We start from the raw sequence: 21,306 nt of genomic DNA, 5'->3' as shown, positions 1-21,306 counted from the left end.
TTTTCCCCCACCCGGAGGACCTGCTTTCCTTTTCATTAGCTCTAAGGGGACCAAATTATTGACTTTTCCCAGGAGACTGGGTTTCCCAGAACCCCAGGGTTCCAGCCCAGTCCTGTCCCAGCACAGGCTTTCCTAGGAAGGATTCCACCCCTGCTGGCTCTGTGGCCTCTCCTGGCTTCCTCTCCCTCCTCCTCCTCATTCACCTTCCAGTTTCCTCTCCTCCCCCCAGTTCTCTCCACAGGACCTTTTTTTTTTTTTTTTTTGAGGAAGATTAGCCCTGAGCTAACATCTGCTGCCAATCCTCCTCTTTTTTGCTGAGGAAGCCTGGCCCTGAGCTAACATCCATGCCCATCTTCCTCTCCTTTATACGTGGGATGCCTACCACAGCATGGCTTGCCAAGTGGTGCCATGTCCGCACCCGGGATCCGAACCGGCAAACCCCAGGCTGCTGAAGCGGAATGTGCGCACTTAACCGCTACACCACCGGACTGGCCCCCACAGGGCCGTTTTTAACTCAAGGCTCAGGAAGGACCGACAGCATGGGTGGGGGTTGGGGGAAGCAGGAATCCCATTTCATTAGGGTGACCCCTGGAGCCTGGCATCTGGTGAGTGGTCACTGAATTTGGGGTCGGGAGGGGGGAAGGAGGGAGGGAGAACCCCTGGGCCCCTGGGCCCCTGAGGAGTGGCTAAAGCCTCTCTGTCTCCACAGGTTTGCAGCCAACCTCATCTCCGGTGTGCTCGACTACAAGGCCCTGCTGGACAGGTAGGCTGGGCCCAGCCTGGGCAGGGTAGTGCCTGCTTCTGGCACAGCCTGCTGATTCATCTGTCTCCTTCCTATACTACACAAGGAGACTCCTGAGGGCAGGGACCTCATCTTTTTCCAGTTCTGTGTTCCCAGCTTCTGTCACAGAGCAAGTGACATCGCTCCCCTCCCCCAGCATCAGAGCGAGCTTTACCCCAGCTGGCCCAACCATCGCTGGTTCCTCTTTCTGGGGTCAGTGCTGTCCTCCCTTGCTGTCTTTAAAATGCCCCCCTCCCCCTCACCTCATATGTGCACACGCACTGTGAAATCGTGAGATGAATCTGGAGAACATGGCAGCAAGTGGGGAAGGAAGAGTTGTTGGAATGAGGTGAGGCTGAGTTCGGCCTTGCTGCCTGCTGCCAGAAGGGCATGGTCCCCCCACTCTGAGCCTGTTTCCTCAACCCCACTGTGCTCCAGCACTCGGTAAGCTGTCTCAGTGGACAGAGGGTGTCCCGACAGACAGAGGGAGCTGCGTAAGGACCGTGGGTAATCACTGGTTTTAGGAGGAAAGTCCCTCTGCTGGCCCAGGAGCAGCAGGAGAGTGAGAGGATCTGGAGGACTAAGGGTCCCCAGAGTCAGAAGATATCAGGGCATCAGACGCTGGAATGAGAGAGAGGCCCAAAGCAGTGTTTGTTGCACAGAAGAGGAAGCTGAGGCTCAGAGAGGTTAAGTGGCTTATCTGTGGTCGCACAGCCAGAAGGTGGCAGAGCAAGGAAGGCACAGGGGTGAACTTTACTCTCTTTTCAACTTGATTCCACTGAGTCTTACCCAGCCTTGGAGCAGAGCCCGCCTCAGACCTGCAGCCCCTCCAGGGTGGGGCTGTTCCCTCTGGAGAGTGGCTCTGGGCTCAGGCCCTGGGGTGAGCAGAGTTGAGTCTGAATGCAGACACCCAGCACACAGGATGCGTTGACCTTGGGTGAGAGTAATCACTCTGAGCTATAGTCCCAGTCTCAGCCCAGTCTCTGGTTTCAAAGAGCCTCATGCTTTACAAATACCCGAGGCGGGACAGTAGAGGAGGAAGGGCCTGGGCCTCGTCCAGTGGGGCTGGTGACCTTGTACCCTTCCATCGCTGACGGTCTAGACTGCAGACTCTCATGTGTGTGCACATATGTGCATGTGTGTGTGCACACTCACTCGGACACTCATACCCATACACATCCATGCGAGGGTTCCCACGTCTTAAGATCATAAACCTTGTAAGGCTGGAACATTTGCCCGAGTGCCTGTTTTGGACCCTTAATTCACTCGTTCGTTCATTTGCTCACTTTGCAATGTATTGATGCTCGGAAGATGAAGAGAAATCAGGCCCCATCCTTGTCTTTAAAAGATTCTCAGACTCTTCAGCAAGTCAGACGCAGAAACAGACAAAACATAGCTTTGTCCCTTCCTCTAAGCCCCACACTCGGTTATCCAGCCCCCAGACGTCCCCCCTGGGTGTCTCCCAGTCATTGCAAACTGGGTCATGCCCAGGGGACCTTTGGATCCCCCCCCTACCCCCTGGCTTGCCCCTCACCTTGTTTACCAGTTTAGTAAATGCCAACACACCCCTGGTTGGTAAATCCTAGAAGTGGCCCATGGTTCTTCTTTCTCCCTTGGCACCTCATCTAATCCCTGCTCAGGCGTGTTGCTTTCCCTCCAGAACCCGCCCCTGTGCCTCCCTTCTCCCCCCTGCCACGTCCCTTCCCTGGGCCCGTATCACCTGCCCGTCAGCTCGAAGCTCCCTCGTTGTTCCTCCTGTGACCCCTTGGGACCCATTCTCCACACATAACTGGGTCACCACAAATGCAAAACAAGTCAAATCATGCCCCTGATGCTGTCACCTTCCACGGGCTTTCACTGCACCAAGAATCCAATGACACTGTCTTACCACTGCCAGCAGGGCCCACCCTCCCACGCGCCTTCTCTTTACTCAGCTGCAGCCCCCCGGGTCCTTTCTGCCTTGAGCAGCTGCTCCTCACACCATCTGGGGTGAAGGACCAATGTATCTTTTAATTTGGTAAAATGTTTGTAAAACACTACAAAAATGAATTAGTAGAAAATTGGCATAAAGGTACAAAATATGAGACCACTTGTTTTATGACTAAATTCAACAGACATAAATTTCCTCATCAAACTGCCACAGAAGTTTCTCAAAGCTCCCTTGGATTCCCACGCTCACCTTGTCATGGGCCGGTCAGCACAGCTCCGTCCGACACCCACACTTTGAACAGCAGGGCCGTGGACACCCCACCCGGCCCACCCTGCCTGCCCCAGCCAACTCTGCTCATGGCTGCCTCTTACCCTCAGGACTCAGCTCATGTGTCTGGTCCTCAGTGACCTTGTCCCTGGCCACTCCTCCTCCTCTGCCAGTCATGGTGTCATCGCCCTGCTCCCTACCTGAAACCCTCCCGTTTACCAGTTTGCTGCTTGTTGTCTGTGTGCCACCCACACATCCCAGGACCTGTGCCCCATTCGATCAGGAAACTCCTGTCCCATTTGCCGGTGTATCCTCAGGTCCCATAAGGGTGCCTGGCACAGAGGAGCGCTCAATAGTATATGCTGGCTGAAAGGGTGGATGGAAGAGAGGGAGGAAGGAGGGAGGGAAAGAGAGAGAGAGGGAGAAAGGGGAAGAAGAGGAGGAAGAATATGGAGGAGGAGGAGGAGGAGAAACAGAAGGAGGAGGAGGGGAAGGAAAAGGAGGACGAAGGGGAGGAGCAGAAGGAGAGGGAGGAAGGAAGAACAGAGGGAAAGAGATAGAGGAAGAGAGGAGGAGGAGGAGGAGGAGGAAGAAGGGGGAGAGGGAGGACACAAGGCATGCTGAGACCACCAGAGAAAGAGAACTTTCTGCCTTGAACTCAGAGGAGGCTTCTAGAAGAGGTGATGAAGGAGTAGGCTCTTGAAAGATTGGAAGGAGTTTTCTAAACAACTGAGCTGAGTGCAGGGGTGAAGGCACACCAAGCAGAGATGAGCACAAGCAAAGGCACTGAGGGCTGCAATGGCAAGCTCTGCACACGCAGTGCGGGAGGCAGGGGGCAGGGAGACTGACGGCTGGAGGACACCCTGAGGGTCTCCATGGGCCGTGGAAAGGGGGCGCACCACTACTCTAAAAAGTGGGGTACAGAGCTCTTTGACTGCCTGCGTAATACAGTTTTGGGTTTTGTGCCCTGCTTTCCCAAAGCAAGTTTCAGTAGGACCAGTCCTGACTCCCTGCTCCCTCCATCCTCTTATGGCCTGCCTCCGCCATCCCGCTGTCCCCCTCCAGCCACTCCATCCCCACCGACTGCGCCAAGGGCCAGCTGTCAGGACAGCCCCTCTGTATGAAGCAATACTACGGGCTCTTCTCCTCCTACCGGCTCCCCGGCCACACCCAGGACACACTGGTGGCCCAGAAGAGCAGTGTCATGCCCGAGCCCGAGCATGTCATCGTGGCCTGCTGCAACCAGGTAAGGGGCCCCTTGCTGCAGCAGCCTCTTGGGCTGGGGAAGGGGCGCATGTGTGCTCATCCAGTGCCTAGCCTCTCCGGGAGAAACATGGTGCACGGGGGCAGACTGGCCTCAGAATGGGGTCTCCTGACTCCCAGTCAGTCCCATTTCTCTCCACTGGTTGCCTTTTAAGAATGAGAGTTATCAATTCAAAATGCCTTTGCTGAGCTCTCATTTTAGCCCTGACCAGCCAGGTTAGGATGAAAGAACTTCCTGGACGGACTGAAGGTCGTTAATGAGACCTTAGCCGCTCCACATGCAGTCACCCAGACAGAGAGCTTTATGGACCTCCACATTCAGGCCGTGGCCTTGACACTAACACATATTCATCATATCTGATCCTCTGGTAACCCTACAGAGGGGGCCTTGGACTCTGCATTTGGCAGATGAGAAATGAGACTTAGACAAGTTGAGAGGCTTGTCCAAGGGTGGGAAGGATGCCTAGGACTGGCCAATGCCACAAGTGCACACTCCCTCTGCTGTAGCTCAGGTCTTCAGACTGGGTTCCAGGGAGCCAAAAAGAGCCCCTGGGAGCCCACGGGACAGGCTGAACATGAGGGCTCCTGATCCTTTGCCAATGCCCAGAAGACTTTATATTCTATATACTGAGGCTTCACACAAATAATTCATCTGACACAAGCTGTTTTGTTTTGACTTTTGCTAAAACCCAAGTTTGACGCCCATCCCAGGTTCTCCCCTGGTATTTGTTCTGTCATGTTTTCTTCTTGGGCTCAGCTCACACTTCCAGTCAAAGTTGGGAGCTTAGTGAAAGTCTGCCAGCCGAGGGTGGTTGTTCCCAGGTTTGAAGCCCACTCGACACCCCGGCTGGCCACAAAATGAGAACCCTCCTCCCACTTCATTCAAGAGTCAAACCGAGCATTTCCCAGCCCCCACATGCCACAGCATCCATCCCTTCCAGAAATGCTCTCAGGCCTCCTGCTCTGGACCAGGCCACATGTATGTGCTCAGGGCGTGGGACCAGGTACTGAGGTCAATCTGCTGAGAAAGGTCTAGGAATAAGACCCTTTATGAAGCCCGAGGTTCTAGCGTCAAAGCTGCTGAATGACAGCTCACAGGCCCTACATACAAGGCACACGCAGGGACACATGCGTATGCACGCACATATGCATAGAGCATTTTGTGCGTTGTTTTTCCATTTTAATCCTCCCCTGCATGTTATTTGCTAAGTTCTTTTTTTCTCCACTCACCAGTGTGTTTGAGATCTATCCCCGTGGCTCTATTGAGAGCTAGTCCATTCCTTTAACTGCTGGGTAGACATACACCGAACATTACATGTCACTTAGCAGTCCCCCTACTGGAGAACGTTCAGGCTCTGTCTCCCATTTTGCTGTTGCAAACAAGGCTGACACGCACGTTCCTTTGCAACTCTTCTGGGGCATGTGGGTATATGTTGCTCTAAGCCTTGGGCTAAAGTGTGTATTTTTAAGAGCAATGGCTGAATCGTAGGGTATGCACATTTTTAGTTTTGATAGATACTGCTCTCCAACGGAGTTGTACAAATTTATACTCAATTCCCCACAAATACAATGGTTTTATGAGAACTAGGGACCACAGGAACAAGTTTTCTTTTAGCTAAATTTAGTTAATGGCCTTCTTTGAGTTGGAGCAGCTTGGAGTCCAGCACACTCAATAGCACTGGGTTGGTCCCCAAATTGTGACTGTTCGGAACCATCACATACTTGGGAAGCTTGGGCCCGAGCATCTCCCATCCGTGCTCACGCATGAGGGCTTGGTGGAGGCCTGGCGCCTCAGGCCGCCCACCATGAGTGACGTTTGACCTGTTTCCCCCACAGTTCTTTGTCTTGGATGTTGTCATTAATTTCCGCCGTCTCAGTGAGGGGGATCTGTTCACTCAGTTGAGGAAAATAGTCAAAATGGCTTCCAACGAGGATGAACGCTTGCCTCCAATCGGCCTGCTGACGTCAGACGGGAGGAGCGAGTGGGCTGAGGCCAGGACGGTCCTCGTGAAAGGTTAGCAGCAGTGCCCAGCACGTCTCCACGCTCATCTCATCCTCATGCCCGCTGGCTCTCCTTCCTCCAGGGCCAGGCACCATGCTTCATCCCCATTTGCCATGGCATGGGGAGCTCAGGCCTCCCCCCAACTTGGGACCAATGGCGACGGGAAGTCCTGCTGTCAGCCCAGGTGCCTGGACGCTGAAGGCACTTTTCGCACCCTTGTGTTTCCTCTGACAATATTCTAGTTGTCTGGGTGAGGCTAACCAGCACTGGAAGCCTGGGATGTCTGGGAACATGGAGGGAGGAAAGGTTTCGAGCTGGAGGAAGGCTGGCCACAGTGAAGCAATTGTGTTTTACTGCGGGGTGCAGACGGCACTCATTGTAGGGGTCTGAGTCGTGGGGAGAGCTGTCAGATGGGAATTCGGGGTGGAGCTCACCTGTGGGAGGGTGGTTGTCCACCTCTTCTGTGCAGTTTCTTGGTCCTAGAACTTTTCCTCTTCAAGCTGACCTTATTCTTCTGGCTGGCTACTGCTTTTATGAAAGTTTCTAAGCATTTCCATAAGAAAGCCAGGAAGAGTCTTCAATTTTTTAAATCATCCTTCTGGAAATTACTTTTCGAATCCAAAGCCAGCCCTGGTCCCAGGAACCAGATGGAGTGCCTTCCTTTCTTGGCTATGTTAGAGATGCTGGGATGAGAGGCGAGTCTCTCCGTGAGCCTGCCTCCATGTGCCCTCGGGCTTCCATCTGGCTGGGCGGCCATTAGACACCCTACGTGTCTGTAAACTGAGGCCCTGGGCTGAGCCTGGGCAGCGTGGGACATGGAGAGGATGAAGCCCCTGCCCTGAGTAGCCCGCTCAATAGGAACAAGCGGAGAGAGGGCGTGGGGAGGAGATTCAAACACCCGGTAATGCAGTGTCTCCCCGTGTGAGGAGATACAGCCAGCAGGTGCCAAATAAGCACTCCAGGGTTTCAGACTGGGGAGGGAGCCCTCTTAATGGGAGGCTTTTGAAAGGCTTTGTTGCAAGAGGTGGGGATTGAGCAAAGCCCTGGGACATGAGTGAGAGGGGCGGGAGGGAGGGACAGCATCCAGGTGGGCAGACTGACTGCAGGCAAAGCCGACCACCCAGCAGGGGTGTGTCTGCCCCGCCCGGTACCATGAGGAGAGGAGAGCTGCCTGGCCAGCGAAGATGGCCGTGCTGGACGTACCGGGAGAATGGGAGGGGGGTGGGGCCCGGCTCTCTGTCAACAGGCACCTGCATTTTCTGGTCCCTCTCCCTGGAAAGTTCTTCCCCCAGAGCTGGCTGGCTCCTTGCAACAGCCAGAGCTCTGCTAGCCCCAGGCCCTCCTTGAGCACCCACCCCTCCCGCCACACACACACACACACACACACATACACTCTGTCACCTTGACCTGTTTTCTCATCTTGATCGCATTTCTCACTCTCTGAAGTCAGCTTTTCCTTTGCTTGATTCATGCTGGTTGCTGGCTCCCCCAGTCCATAAGGTCTGGGAGAACCCCGGCCTTGTCTGCTGGGTTTATTTCTGAATCTGCTGTGCCAAACACAGTAGGTGCCCAATTACATTCGTTAAATGAGAGAATGAAGGGTTACTGATGATACAGAGCCCCAGATTTATTTCCCACTTACCAGTTAATGATCCTTTCAATCAATTATTGGGCACCTGCAGAATGCTCTGTCCTAAATCGGGGGCTGCACAGGCTATGGGGAGGTGTGAGAGCTGACCTGTTCTCACGAAGCCAATCGCCAAGTTGGGGAAGTAATAACTCAGCGTTTGAAAGTGAGTTCACTCCCTCAGGAGACCACGGTGTAATCAAATCCCACTCTTCTCCCCTCCAGGGACAGAGGCAGGCATCAAAATCACCACCTCTGCTTCCAGTACAGTTTCCACTTTATTAGCAGGCCAGGCCCAAGCCGTGTCCCCGCAGGACTGGCCGGGATTGCCTTGAGGTCTGAGTGCTTAGGCTGCACTAATCGGAATTAATTTGTTAATGGCACTTGATCTGGCTTTCTGAATGGAAGAGCTGTTTCCAAGGAAAGCGCGACAGAAAGGAGAGGGCACACGCGCCTTCCCTTTGGAAATCTTATTAATCCAGTTAGCACTGACTGTGTCGTCTGCACAGCAGGAAACCAATCCTTCACAGAGCCCTCCTTCCTGGAACAGCCCCTTCTCATGGAAGGGAAACTCCTTAGAAAACTATTTCAGAGTAGAATTGAAAGATTATGGTAACCTGGGCTAGAGTGGAGAGTGGAGATGGAAAGACAGGGGTGGGGTCTAGATATATTTCAAAGTTGAAGTGATAGGAAGGAAACGAGAAGCAAGAAAGATTCCCAGGCTTTTTATTTGAGCAACTGAGTAGATGGTGGTACCATTCATTGAGATGGGAGCTAGGTTGGGGAAGTGGCTACAGGACGGAGAAGTCCCTCCCAAGTACCTTAGATGTGAGATGCCTTGAGTCATGTAAGTGGAGACGTCAAGTTAGATCTATGTGTCTGGAGCTGAAGGGAGAAGTCAGTACAGAGATATAAATTTGAGTGCCATCAGCACATAAGTGGCATCTAAAGTCATGGACCTGGGTGAGATCATCTCAAAACAGAAGAACGGGGCCTCTGAGGTCAGGTAGAGAAAGATGCAAAGGGGATTGAGAAAGAGCAGCCCGTGAAGTCGAGAGAACACAAGATGAGTCACAGAGATCCAAGAGGGATGGAGGGAGAGGCCAACCATGCAGAATGCTGCCGAGAGCTCAAGGAAGAGCAAGACAAAGACGAAACTGTGGGCATGGCCACCCTAAGTCGTAGGTGACTTTCACAAAGGTCAGACTGGAGTGGTAGGAAGAAAGAATGGTCGTATGCTGATGGAGGGGACCCAACAGCAGGCAGAGATTGTTGGTGAGACGGTCAATGAGTAGAATCAGTAAGTGTGGATGACTCTTTTCAGACATTTTGGCATTAAAAGGAGCAGAAAAATGGAGGAGTTGCTGGAAAAGAATGGGGGTCGACAGAAGTCTTTTTAGTAGGAGAGGCAAATGCATGGCTGTACGTAGACAAGTGCATGGTCATAATCCAGGAATTATCAGTGAGGACAGAGGGGGCAAATGGGGGGGGGTGGGATTCTTTCAGAGGCAAAAGGAGACGGGACCCAGAGAATAAGAGGGCTTTCGCTGGTGCAGGGAAAACAGAAACCGGGGCCCATGGAGTTGTGAGGAGGTCAGTGGAGCACAGCAACAAGGAGGATGATGGGGATGGCGGGGGATAAAGGTCTACCAGCTGTGGCTCCAAAAGGAAAGAGGAGAGAGGAATCACGTAGGAGCGAGAACAGTGAGAAGGAAGCCACCTACCCTACCTGGCCCTGGGGTGTGTGAGTGTGTCGGAAAAGAACAGTCTCCTGTGAGAGGGCACAGGGAAGCGCTCCCCTCTGGGGATGCCACCCTCCAGTTGAGGCATAAGGTGAATGGAACACTTTCAGAAGAAGTCAAGGATGCAGGGGGACTGGCTGTCACTTGTCAGGCATCATGAAGGATTCAGGAAAGAGGAAAGGCGAGGGGATGAGGGCTGAGTCCGCACAGGGGATACCAGAGCAACAGGGCATGGGAGTGCCAGCCAGAGACCCAGGAAGGGTGGCCATCATTGCAAACAGTGCTCCCAAATCCTTAACTTCTGGGAAACTACTTTCTCCTGCTTCCAGGCGTGGCTGCCTGGCTGTGGTTGTGGGGGCTTGTTGTTGGGGCGGTGGGGGGGGGGTCTTTCTGGACCACAACAGTGTCACAATTAACATTGTGGGATGGGTTGAGCTTTTCAGGGCATCTCAGCTGAAGTCCCAAGTTCTCCCCTCCTGGGACCTGGGCAGAGAAACAATGCCCATGGGCACTGGGCCCAGTCAGGTGCTGTCCGGCGATAGACCTCGGCCAGGCTGAGCTTCTCTTGTCCTGGCGGAGTCCTGGACTGAGGTCCCTGAGCTCAGACAAAATCCATCCCTGAATTCTCATAGGGTCCACTGAGGCCCAGTGGGGTGATTGACTTCGTCAACCCTCTCTCCTTCGAGAGACGGTCCCTGAGCCTCCACCCTGCCCCCCCAACCAGGACGGCTTCCTCTGTGAGCTCCCAGGCTCCCCAGCCTGGCCCTCTGCTGTGACACTGAGAGAGTGGAGCTCATGGAGGTCCAGTAACTGTCCGTGTGGCACACTCCATGAGCAGTGGAGCCAACTGTCTGCCGAAAAGCCCACGTCCTTCCTCTGTGCCCTGTGTCCCCACACCCCATAGCCCCTCACACGCACTTCTGACACAGAGCTCAGTGAGGACACGGTACAGGATGAGTGTGGGTATTGCCGTCTCTATCAGCATCCTGATCATCCGCAGCCAATGCCGAGTGCCCTCCTGGGGAAACAAGGGCTACGAGACCCGGCAGGACCATCACTGCCCCCCAGAGGCCTGTAGTCTTGCTGGGGAGACCTGAATAAGCAGAATTGTTAGGACGAGTGTGGACGGGATAAAACCAAAGGAATGTCTCCAACAGGAGCCCTGAGGGAATTTGGGGGCCTCACCCCTCTGCCTGTCATAGCCCAGGAGGGCTTCCTGTGGCCAGTGGGACTTGAGGCTAAGCCCAGGAGGGTTAAAGTCAGTGCGACTGGGGCTGACCGGTGACATGAGGATCATCTGGAGAGCTCCTTAAAAAAACCCAGATTCCTGACTCCCATCGATTTTCCAGTGGGACAGGAGTGAGGCCAAGGAGCGTGTACTTTTAAAGCACCCTCATGTGCAGCTCAGATGGGGACCCACTTATTCAGATATTAGCAGCTACTGTGCATGGAGGTCCCCTTGATGCTGGGCCCTGTCCTGGGCACTTTCTGTCCCTTGTTGCTTTAAGTTGTCGTTATAGTGTGTGCGCGTGGGTGTATGTGTCTGTAACGTGAGGTGGGGATGTCATCCCTACAGAACAGAGGAGGCTGTGTCTGCCACAGGTTGACGTAGTCCCCACCCTTCAGGTGGCCAGTGATGGAGCCGGGACTGACCCGGGGGTATCTGTCTCCCGAGGGCCCAGGAAGCAGGGATGGGATTCGGGGCCTCGGGAGGGGCATGCGCATGCTCTCAGGACCTCCCTCTCCACCAGGCCATGGAGCTGTGGCCTTCCTGAACCCAGGAGGAGCCAACACCGTTATGCTGGTCTGGAAATTTAATTAGACATTCAGCCCTGAGTCTGGAAGACTACAGCGCTTGTCAATTTGAAGAAAAGGATGGCCAGCTCAGAGAGCTGCCCCCTCCCAGCCTGCTGGCTTTCCTGGGTACTGCCGTGGAGATCCTGCAAACAGACTTTAGAGGCAGATGCCTCCGTTTACACAGTCCCGTAAATATTTATCCCCAGCAACCAATTAGAGCTGAGCCACTGCTTTCAAGGAGGGAGCTGACAGAAGGTGGCTGCGTCTGCACAAGGCTTTGGTCATGGTTTACAAGAACCACTCGGGATGGGGCATTTTGCTATTTAAATATTGTCATCCAGGGATAGGCAAGTCTGCTGATTTTAAAACCAATTACACATTAGCAATAACAGCCTCTCTGATTTAATTGGCCCAGAAATACCTCCTAGGCTCTCAGGCTGAAGGCTGTTTTCTTGGGGTGTGGGGGTGGGGGCACTGGGGCCAATGCCTCCCCGCCTCCGTCCCACAGTGGAGGCAAGAAGGCTTTTATGGACCAGAGCATCCAGACAGGGAAAGGCACGTGGTCCAGGGCAAGAGGGCTGGGCTTGACCTGCCCCTCCTTGCTGTCCCCTGGAACCTGGCTGCGTGGGCTAGAATATGGAGATAGAGCCCCATCCTGTGGATATGACTGGTGGGCTGCAGAGGGGCTGCAAAGCATGTCGTCTGGTGCCTGGCTCATAGAGGGTGTTCTCTAAATGATAACTCTTATGAGATTTGGGGAAACACTCTGAGGATGTTTTGCCCAAGGCCCACAACCTCTCTGGAAAAATTTGGTGAACTGAAAATGGGCCCCTGTTGACAGGGCACTGTCCATGTGGTTCAGTGACAGTGGCCTGTGACCTCAGGCTGAGGGGCCTGTAGTCCTCGTGTGGAACCCTAGCCTTTTGTTTGCACCCGGATGCTCTTTTCCTTCCCCAGGCTCCCACATACCCCACACTCTGTGTGCACACCCCAGACATGTCTCCTCTTTCATTCCTCCCTGGTTGTGGTCTTTCTGGCGCTCAGGTTCCATCTCACGGGCAGCGCAATGATATGTGGGTACAAGGTAGCTGGAAGGCGTTTTTGTGTGTCTCCTGCCCTCCTCCACTCGCCACCTCTCCCCTAATTCTGAAAATACGATAGCTCTTTAAATCTGACTTTGTGGGAAGAGTGGTTAGAACCCAGAGGAAAGAGCAATTCCTGGCTCTTGAGTTCTTTTATTTTTAAATTAAGTTAAACGTACTTTGGGATAATTGCAGATGCACACGCACTTGTAAGAAAGAATGTCACTTGTACCCTTTTTTCCCAATGCCCACATCTTGCAAAACCGTAGTACAATATCACAATCCAGATATTAACGTTGATACAGTCAAGATACAGACATTCTCGTCCCCACAAGGATTCCAGGCGTTGCCCTTTATAGCCACGCCCACTTCCCTCCCAGCCCCACCCTTCCTCAACCCGTGGCAACCACTAATCCATTCTTCATTTCTGTGTTACTGTTTCAAGAATGTTATATAAATGGAATCATATGGTATGTAACCTTCTGAGATTGGCTTTTTTTCACTCAGGATAATTCTCTGGAGAGTCATCCAAGCTGTTGCCTGTGTCAACAGTTCATTCTTTTTTATTTGGGTAGTCTGTGATGTGGATGTATCATAATGTGTAATGTAACCATTCACCCACTGAAGGACACTGAGTTGTTTCTACTTTCTGGCTATTACGAATAAAGCCGCTATGAACATATATGTATAGGCTTTTGTGTGATCATAAGTTTTCATTTCAGGAAAAATGCCCAGGAATGAAATTGCTAGGTCATATGATAGCCACATGTTTATTTTTTAAGGAGCTGCTAAAATGTTTTCCAGAGCAGCTGCACCATTTTACATTCTCACCAGCAATGCATAAGTGACCCAGTTTCTCTGCATCCTCGTCAGCATTTGGTGTTGTCATGATTTTTCATTTAGCCACTCTGACAGGTGTGTAGTTATTTATTGCAGTTTTAATTTACATTTCTCCAATGACTAATGATAATGAATATCTTTTTATGTGCTAATTCATATATCCTCTTTAGTGAAATATCATTTCGTGTCTTTTGCTCATTTTCTAATTGGACTGTTTGGATTTGGGTTTTTTCTTTTTCTTTTTTTTTTCCTGTGAGTTCTGAGAGTTGTTTATATATTCTTTTCTAGCCCTTATTAGATATATGGTTTTATATTTTCTCCTAATCTGTAGCTTATCTTTTCCTCTTCTAAGCAGGATGTTTCACTGAGTAACTGGTTAGTTTTGATCAAGTCCAATTTATAAATTTTTCCTTTTATAGATCGTGCATTGGGTGTCAAGTCTAAGAATTCTTTGCCTAGCCCTAGATCCCAAATATTTTCTCCTATGTTTTTTCTAAAAATTTTATAATACATATTACATTATATATTTAAGTTGATCTATTTTGAATTAAGTTTTATGAGATGTGAGATTTATATTCGAGTTGGTTTGGTTTTTGACCTATGGATGTCCCATTGCTCCAGCAACAATCATGGAGAAGGCCATCCTTCCTCCATTGAATTACTTTTGCGTCTTTGTCAAAATCAGTTGGGCATATTAATGTGGGTCTATCGTGAGGTTTTCTATTCTCTTCCGTTGATCTATATGCTCGTCTCTCTGCCAGTACTACACATTCTCGGTTATGTAGCTGTATAATAAGTCTTGAAATTGGATATACTGATTTCGCCAACTTTATTCTTTTTTCTAAATTCTTTTAGCTAGTCTAGCTCCTTTGCCTTTCCACACAGATTTTAGAACGATCTTGTCCATATTTACAAAAAGTCATGCTGGGATTTTGACGGGAGCCGTGTTAAACTTGTGCATCAGTCTGTGGAGAGCTGACACCTTCACTGTGTTGTCTTCTGATGCGCGAACATGGTACATCTCCCCATTTGCTTAGATCTTTGCTTCCTTTCATTAGTGTTTTGTAGTTTCAGCATGCAAATCCTTACAGCTTTATTAGATTTACACTGAAGTATTTAATTTGTTTTGCATGATTGTAATGGTATTGCATTTTTAATTTTGGTGTTTGCATACATTTCGGGTATACAGAAACACAATAGATTTTTGTATGTTTACCTCTTATCCTACGAACTGTTGAACTCATTTATGAGTTCTAGGAGGTTTTGGTTTTATCGTTGTTTTTGTAGATTCCTTAGAATTTTCTACATAAACAATCATGTTGTGTGAAAACAGGGACAGTTGTTTTTTCTTTCTGATCTGTATCCCTTTTATTCCCTTTCTTGCCTTATTGCACTGGCCAGGACTTCCAGTACTACATTAAAGAGCAGTGGTAAGAGTGGGTATCCTTTCTTGTTCCTAATCTTGGGCAGACAGCATGCAGTCTTTCCCCTTTAAGTATGATGTTAGCTATAACCTTTTTTGTAGATTTTCTTTATGAAGTTGAGGAAGTTCCCTTCTATTCCCAGTTTTTTGAGATTTTTATCATGAATAGATGGTGAATCTTGTCAGATATTTTTACTGCATCAATTGCTCTCATGAGGTGGTTTTTCTTTTTTATTTCCAGTAATTTTATTGCAATCATAATGGTTTATGACATTGTGTAATTTCGGGTGTACATTATTGTTTATCAATTTCTGAACAGACTTCATTGTGCTCACCACCAGTAGTCTAATTTTTGTCTGTCACCATACATATGTGCACCTTTACCCTGTTAATAAGGTGGATTACATTGATTAATTTTCAAACATCGAACCAGCCTTGCATCCATAAAGGAAGCCCCACTTAGTCATGGTGTATAATTTTTATAAGTTGCTTAGTTCTATTTGCTTATATATTGTTCTCTCTCTCTGTGTATATATATATATATACACACACACACATATATATATATGTATTTTTTTTTTTTTGGTGAGGAAGATTGGCCCTGAGCTAACATCTGTTGCCAATCTTACTCTCTTTGCTTGAGAAAGATTGTCGCTGAACTAGCATCTGTGCCAGTCTTCCTCTATTTTGTATGCCTATTTTGTGGACGCCACCACAGCATGGCTTAATGAGTGGTATATAGGTCCAAACCCAGGATCCAAACCCGTGAACCCTGGGCTGCTGAAGCAGAGTATGTAAACTTAACCACTACACCAGTGGGCTGGCCACTATTGTTCTATTTTTTTGTATGTACATTCATGAGAGTTATTGGTCTATAAATGGTTGGTTTTTGTGGTTTTGTTTTGTTTTGTTTTTTGTACTGTCTTTAGCTTGTTACAGTGTCAGGGTAACACTGGGTTCATAAAATGAATTGAGAAGTGTCTCCTCCTTTTATATGATCTGGAAGAAATTGTGTACATTGGTGTTATTTCTTCCTTAAATGTTTGGTAGAATTTCCCAGTGAAACCATCTGGGCCTGGAGATTTCTTTTTTCTGGAGTTTTAAACTTACAAATTCAATCTCTCTAACAGTTAACAGGACTATCCAAATTATCTATTTCGTATTTGGTTCATTGTGATAGTTTATACTTTTCAAAGGATTGGTCCATTTCATCTAAGTTGTCAAATTCTTGTCTGTAGAGTTGTTCATAGTATTTCCTCATTGTCCTTTTGATGTCTGCAGGCTCTATAGTGATTGCCCTATTTCATCCTTGATAGTGTGTCTTTTCTCCCTTTTGTTTTTCTTTGTTAGTCTTGCTAGAGAATTGATTGATCTTTTAAAGGGACCAGCTTTCTTTTCATTGATTTTCTTTTTTCTTCTATTTTAATTTCATTGATTTCTGTTCTTTGTTATTTCCTTCCTTCTGCTTGCTTTGAGTTTATTTTGCTCTTCTTTTTCTAGATCCTTGAAGTGAGAACTTATATCATTCATTTGAGACTTCTCTTTTCTGATGTCAGCATGTGTGCTATACATTTCCCTCTCAATGGTGCTTTAGCTGTGTCTCCCAAATTTTGATAGGGCATATGTACATTTTCATTAATTTCAATGCTTTTTAAAAAATTTCTCTTAAGACTCCCTCTTGACTCCTGGATTATTTGGAAGAGTGTAGTTTAGTTATCAACTGTTTGGAACTTTTTCTCTTATTTATTTTTACTTTGATTCCAGTGGTCAGAGAACACATTTTGTATGATTTCAATTCTTTTCAATCTGTTGAGGATGTTTCACGGCCTCGGACACGATGGTCACCCTTGGCATGTGTGTTCTCAGGGCACTGGAAAAAGGTGTGTATTCTGCGGTTTTGGGTGGAACACTTTATAAATGTCAGTCCTGTTGATTGATGGTGTTGAGTTCTTCTGTATCCCTACTGACTTTCTGTCTAGTTGTTGTATCAATTATCGAGAAAAGGGTGTTGAAGTCTCCAAATATGATTGTAGATTTATCTATTTCTCCCTTCAGTTCTGTCAGTTTTTGCTTCATTTATTTTGTGGTATATTTGATACATACATGTTTAGGATTGCTATATATTCTTGGCGGATGTAACATCCCTCAGTGTCTCTGATACTTCTCTTTGCTCTGAAGTTAACTTAACCCGATATTAATACAGCCACTCTTGTTTTCTTTTGATTAATGTTTGCTTGATATATCTTTTTCTTTTCCTTGACTTTCAACCAACCTATATCGTTATATTTGGTGTGAGTTTCTTGCAGATAGCATATAGCTGGGACATGATTTTTAATCTACTCTGTCAATTTCTATCAGTGTAATTATTAATATGCTTGGGTTTAACTCTGCCATTTTATGTTTTGTTTGCTCTGTTTTTCAATTCTTGCTTTCTTTTTCCTGCCTTCCCGTGGGTTACTTGAACATTTTTTAGAATTCCGTTTTGATTTATCTGTAGTGTTTTTTAGTGTATCCATTTGTATAGCTTTTTCTAGTGGATTCTATAGGCATTACCTTATATATACATAATATATCACAATCTATTGGTGTTGAAATTTTGCCAGTTCTCGTGAAATGTAGAAAGTTTACCACCTTTTACATCCCTTTACTCTCCTCCATTTATAATATAATCATCTTAAATATTTCCTTTAATATAAATTTAGAACCATATTAGGCAGTGTTATAATTTTTGCTTCAACTGTGAAATATAATTTTAAAAACTCAAAAAGAAAATGAAAAATTATTTACTAAGATTTTTACTCTTTCTGTTGTTCTTTCTTCCTTTTGATGTTCCAATGTTCCTTTTTTTATACAATTTCCTTTCTTTGTGAGAGAAATTCCTCTAGGCATCCTTTTAGGGTAGCTCTGCTGGGGACAAATTCTCTTAATTTTTCCTCATCTGAGAATGTTTTTATTTTCTCCCTCATTCCTGAAGGATATTTTTGCTAGACATAGAATTCTGTGTTGATAATTCATTTCTTTCAGCGCTTGAAAAAGGTTGTGCCACTTCCTACCAGCCTTCATGGTTTCTGGAGAGAAATATGCTATAATTTGCATTGTTTTTTCCCCTAAAGGTAAAGTGTCATTTCTCTCTCTCTCTGCTTTCAAGATTTTTTTCTTTGTCTTCGGTTTTCGGAAGTTTGACTATGATACGTCTTAGTGTGGATTTCTTTGACTTTATCCTGCTTGGGATTAACTGAGCTTCTTGAATCTTTAGGTTTGTGTCTTTTGCCAAATTTGGGAAGTTTTCAGCCATTATTTCTCTGAGTTCTTCCCTGCCCTGCTCTTTTTCCTCTCCTTCTAGGACTCCAGTGACATGATTGTTATATTTTTTGTTCCACGGATCCCTTAGGCTCTGTTCTCTTTTTCTTAGTCTGCTTTGTCTCTGTTTAGACTGGCTAATTTCTATTGTTTTATCTTCAAGTTCGCTAATTCTTTTCTCTGCCCCCTACATTCTGCTGTCAAGCCCATCCACTGAGCTTTTTATATTGGCTATTATATTTTTCAGTTCTAACACTTTCATTTGCTTTTCTTTATATCTTTTATTTCTTAGTCAAGACTTTCCCCTTTTTTTCGTTTGTTTCAAATGTGTCCCTAGTTGGTTGTGGAAGCATATTTGTGATGACTGATTTAAAAATATTTGTCATGTAATTCGAGCATCTGTGTTATCTCAGATTCTACTGATTGTGTTTTTTCCTCAAGTTGAGCTTTCTCTGGTTCTTGGCATGACAAGTGATTGTCTATTGAAACCTGGATGTATTAGATATGAGACCCTGGATCTTATTTAAAGCTCCTGTTTTAATGGGCTTCCTCTGACGTTGCTCCAGCAGAGGAAGCAGGCAGGCGCTGCCTTGTTACAGCCAGGTGCGGGGAGAAGCCCGGGTTATTTGCGTGGCCTGACATGACCGCAGGAGTGATGGGACTCCTAGTTCCTGGTGGTGGGGGTTGGGAATTCAGGCTCCTCCCTGGTCTCTACTGTGAGGGGAGCAGCTTGGATGGTGGTTGGTGGATGGAGATGGAAGTCCCAGCTTCCATCTGAGACCATGCCTTCTCTGATACCACCAGAGGTTGAGATGCTTCATTACAGACTCCACACTCAGCCTTGTCTGGCATGGGGTGGGGGGTTGTTACCCAAAAGTTTTCTGTCTTGCTAGTCTACCCCTTACCTGGTCCTTTTAAAGAGAGTAGGCTTTTGCTGGGCTTTTTTTGGTCCACTTGTTTGTGTTTTCATGTTGTTGGGATATTTTAGGTCAAACAGAAAAGCCGGTGTTAGGACTACCATAACAAATACACAGACTGAGTGGATCAAACAACAGAAATTTATTTCTCATGGCTCAGGAGGCTAGAAGTCCAAGATCAAGGTGTCGGCAGGGTTGGTTTCTCCTGAGGTCTTTCTGCCCGGCTTGGAGATGACTGCCATCTCACTATATCCTCACACGGTCTCTTCTCTGTGCACATGCTTCCCTGGTGTCTTTTCCTCCTCTTATAAGGACAACCGTCTTCTCGGTCTAGGGTCCCATAGGGTCCCACCGTATGATCTCCTTTAACCTTAATTACCTCTTTAAACGCCCTGTCTCTAAATGTAATCACACTGGGGATTAGGGCTTCGACAGAAGAATTTGGTGGGGAGAGGATACAATTCAGTCCGTAACAGCCAAGGGACCCACCATCACGTTGTTCCTTGGGTTCTGAGGTCCCTAGCTGCTCTGCCCTCCTCTCTCCATCTTTCAGAGTCTTCCTACATTTTTTAAAATGTAGTGCCCAGGGCTTTCAGTGGGAGGAATAGAGAAAGGTCCACTTGATCTTCCCGGAAGCAGAAGTCCCTCCCTCTCTCTTGGCCTCTTCAAAGAGGCTTTTGTAACTCAAGTCAAAGCAGTTCTGATTTGCAAGACCCAATTTCACTGGGCAAGAAATGCTCGTGTTGGAATTCTCATAGCCTCTGGGGACTGGGCGCATAAAGATTACCCTGTATGCCATAGAATAGAGAATATGTGCATGATGGCAGATTTTCCTCCCAAAAGAAAATATGACCCTTCTTATGGGGAGGAAAGATGCTCAGATGGGACTGACAAAGGTTTAGAAGCTCTCAGCCTCAGAGAAGGAGCCTGGTGCCTCCATCTGCCTGGACCATGTGAGGCAGGACAGTAGAAATCTGACCAGGCATCTTCCCAGGGAATAGATCAGAGAGGGCAAGTGTCCTAGAGAGGGCTGTGTGTGTGTGTGTGTGTGTGTGTGCATGCGCGTGCACCGGTAAATGTGTGGGAGAGCAGCTCCGGAGAGTTCTGCAGCCCTCCAAAGGCAGAAGTGCTGCATTCATTTCGTCTTTGTTCATCTTAGTCACAGTGTGTAAGCTTTCCACCTCTAACAGAAGCTCCTGGGGCCTCCAAGGCCTCGTGGCCTCTGGAATTTCTGCATCATCGAAGCTGCCAACTCCCCAGGCGTGGGTGGCAGGGCCAGCTCCTCTTATTACTCAACTCCAACTTCTCACTATTAAGCAGGGGCTCCTTGAGGAAGATGGATTTACCCCATTAAATGAGCCTCCGTGTGCTCGATGAGGATGTCACAAGACAAACGGCTCCCGCCGCGTGCCTGCAGCCCACCGCCCCGAGTTTCCATTACATTTGGGCCGGAGTCATGGTGGATGAGTTCGGGTGTAGTTCATTTTCTGCCTTACACGATAAACTTGTCAGCATCTGACCGATCAGCTACTCATACGCAGGGCGTTCATTTACAAGGCCACCTGGCACCCAGCTCTGCTGTCCTGCTCCCATTTCACTGTGTCTAATGAGCCAGGTCCTGGTTCCTGTTGGTTGGTGCAGAGCTCCGGGGCCTTGCATGACCTGCATGCGGTGGTGATGGCTCAGCCCCTCCTCAGGGGTCCCTCTCTCCTGCCTGGAGGTGGCTGGGGCCTGATGCCCGGGGAGCTGTCCTTTTTTGCTGCCAGCCTCGAGTTGCCCAGCTGGGAAGGAGAGTGTCAAGCCTCTACTTTCTTGCCCAGAGGTTGCATCAGGCCTGCTCCCTAGCCTCCTGGCTGGACAGGCCTGCTGTGGGCTTCCTGGGGAGCTGCGGCTTTCTCGCTCCACACTGGCCTTGGGGCTGTTTCTAAGGAAAGCTTGGTATAGGCAGATACCAAGCCTGGGCTCTCACAGCTCACCGAGGTGAGCTCAACAGGGCCAAGGTGTGCAGCATTGGGGCTGCCCATGGCCCCTTGGCCAGGCTCCAGGCCCACATCCTCCTTAAGCTGCTAGACATCCTAGACTCTGCTCTGACCATATCAACCTCTACCCATGGTCCTTCAGTGGCTCTCTGGTGTGGCTAGATGAAGGCCACATTCCCGAGCCTGCCATTCACGGCCCTTGTTGATCTGCTCCCCGTCTGGGCATTGTGGTCGGCTGCCTGGGATCAAGTCCAGCTCCCTCCATTTATGGGATTACCTCAGGCAAGACATTTAGCTTCTCTGCTCCCCCCGTGAATGGGGATGATATTAATGCCTATCTCATATTCATCAATAGG

At 48.5% G+C, this 21,306-nt stretch overlaps 1 protein-coding gene across 1 annotated transcript in view; it reads left to right on the top strand.

Annotated features, from left to right (window-relative positions):
• The window catches only part of CHAT (choline O-acetyltransferase), a 57,193-nt gene that overhangs the window by 12,553 nt on the left and 23,334 nt on the right, over positions 1-21,306 (top strand). The window contains exons 5-7 of the mRNA XM_023648083.2: positions 710-763; positions 4,044-4,224; positions 6,078-6,255. Coding sequence (XP_023503851.1) covers positions 710-763; positions 4,044-4,224; positions 6,078-6,255 — 413 coding nt within the window. The remainder of the gene's footprint in view (positions 1-709; positions 764-4,043; positions 4,225-6,077; positions 6,256-21,306) is intronic.

The sequence above is a fragment of the Equus caballus genome, chromosome 1 (genome assembly GCF_041296265.1).
Source record: "Equus caballus isolate H_3958 breed thoroughbred chromosome 1, TB-T2T, whole genome shotgun sequence".
NCBI classification, from domain to species: domain Eukaryota; kingdom Metazoa; phylum Chordata; class Mammalia; order Perissodactyla; family Equidae; genus Equus; species Equus caballus.
The sequence above is the reverse complement of the archived record's forward strand: the minus strand, read 5'-3'. Positions and strand labels throughout refer to the sequence as shown.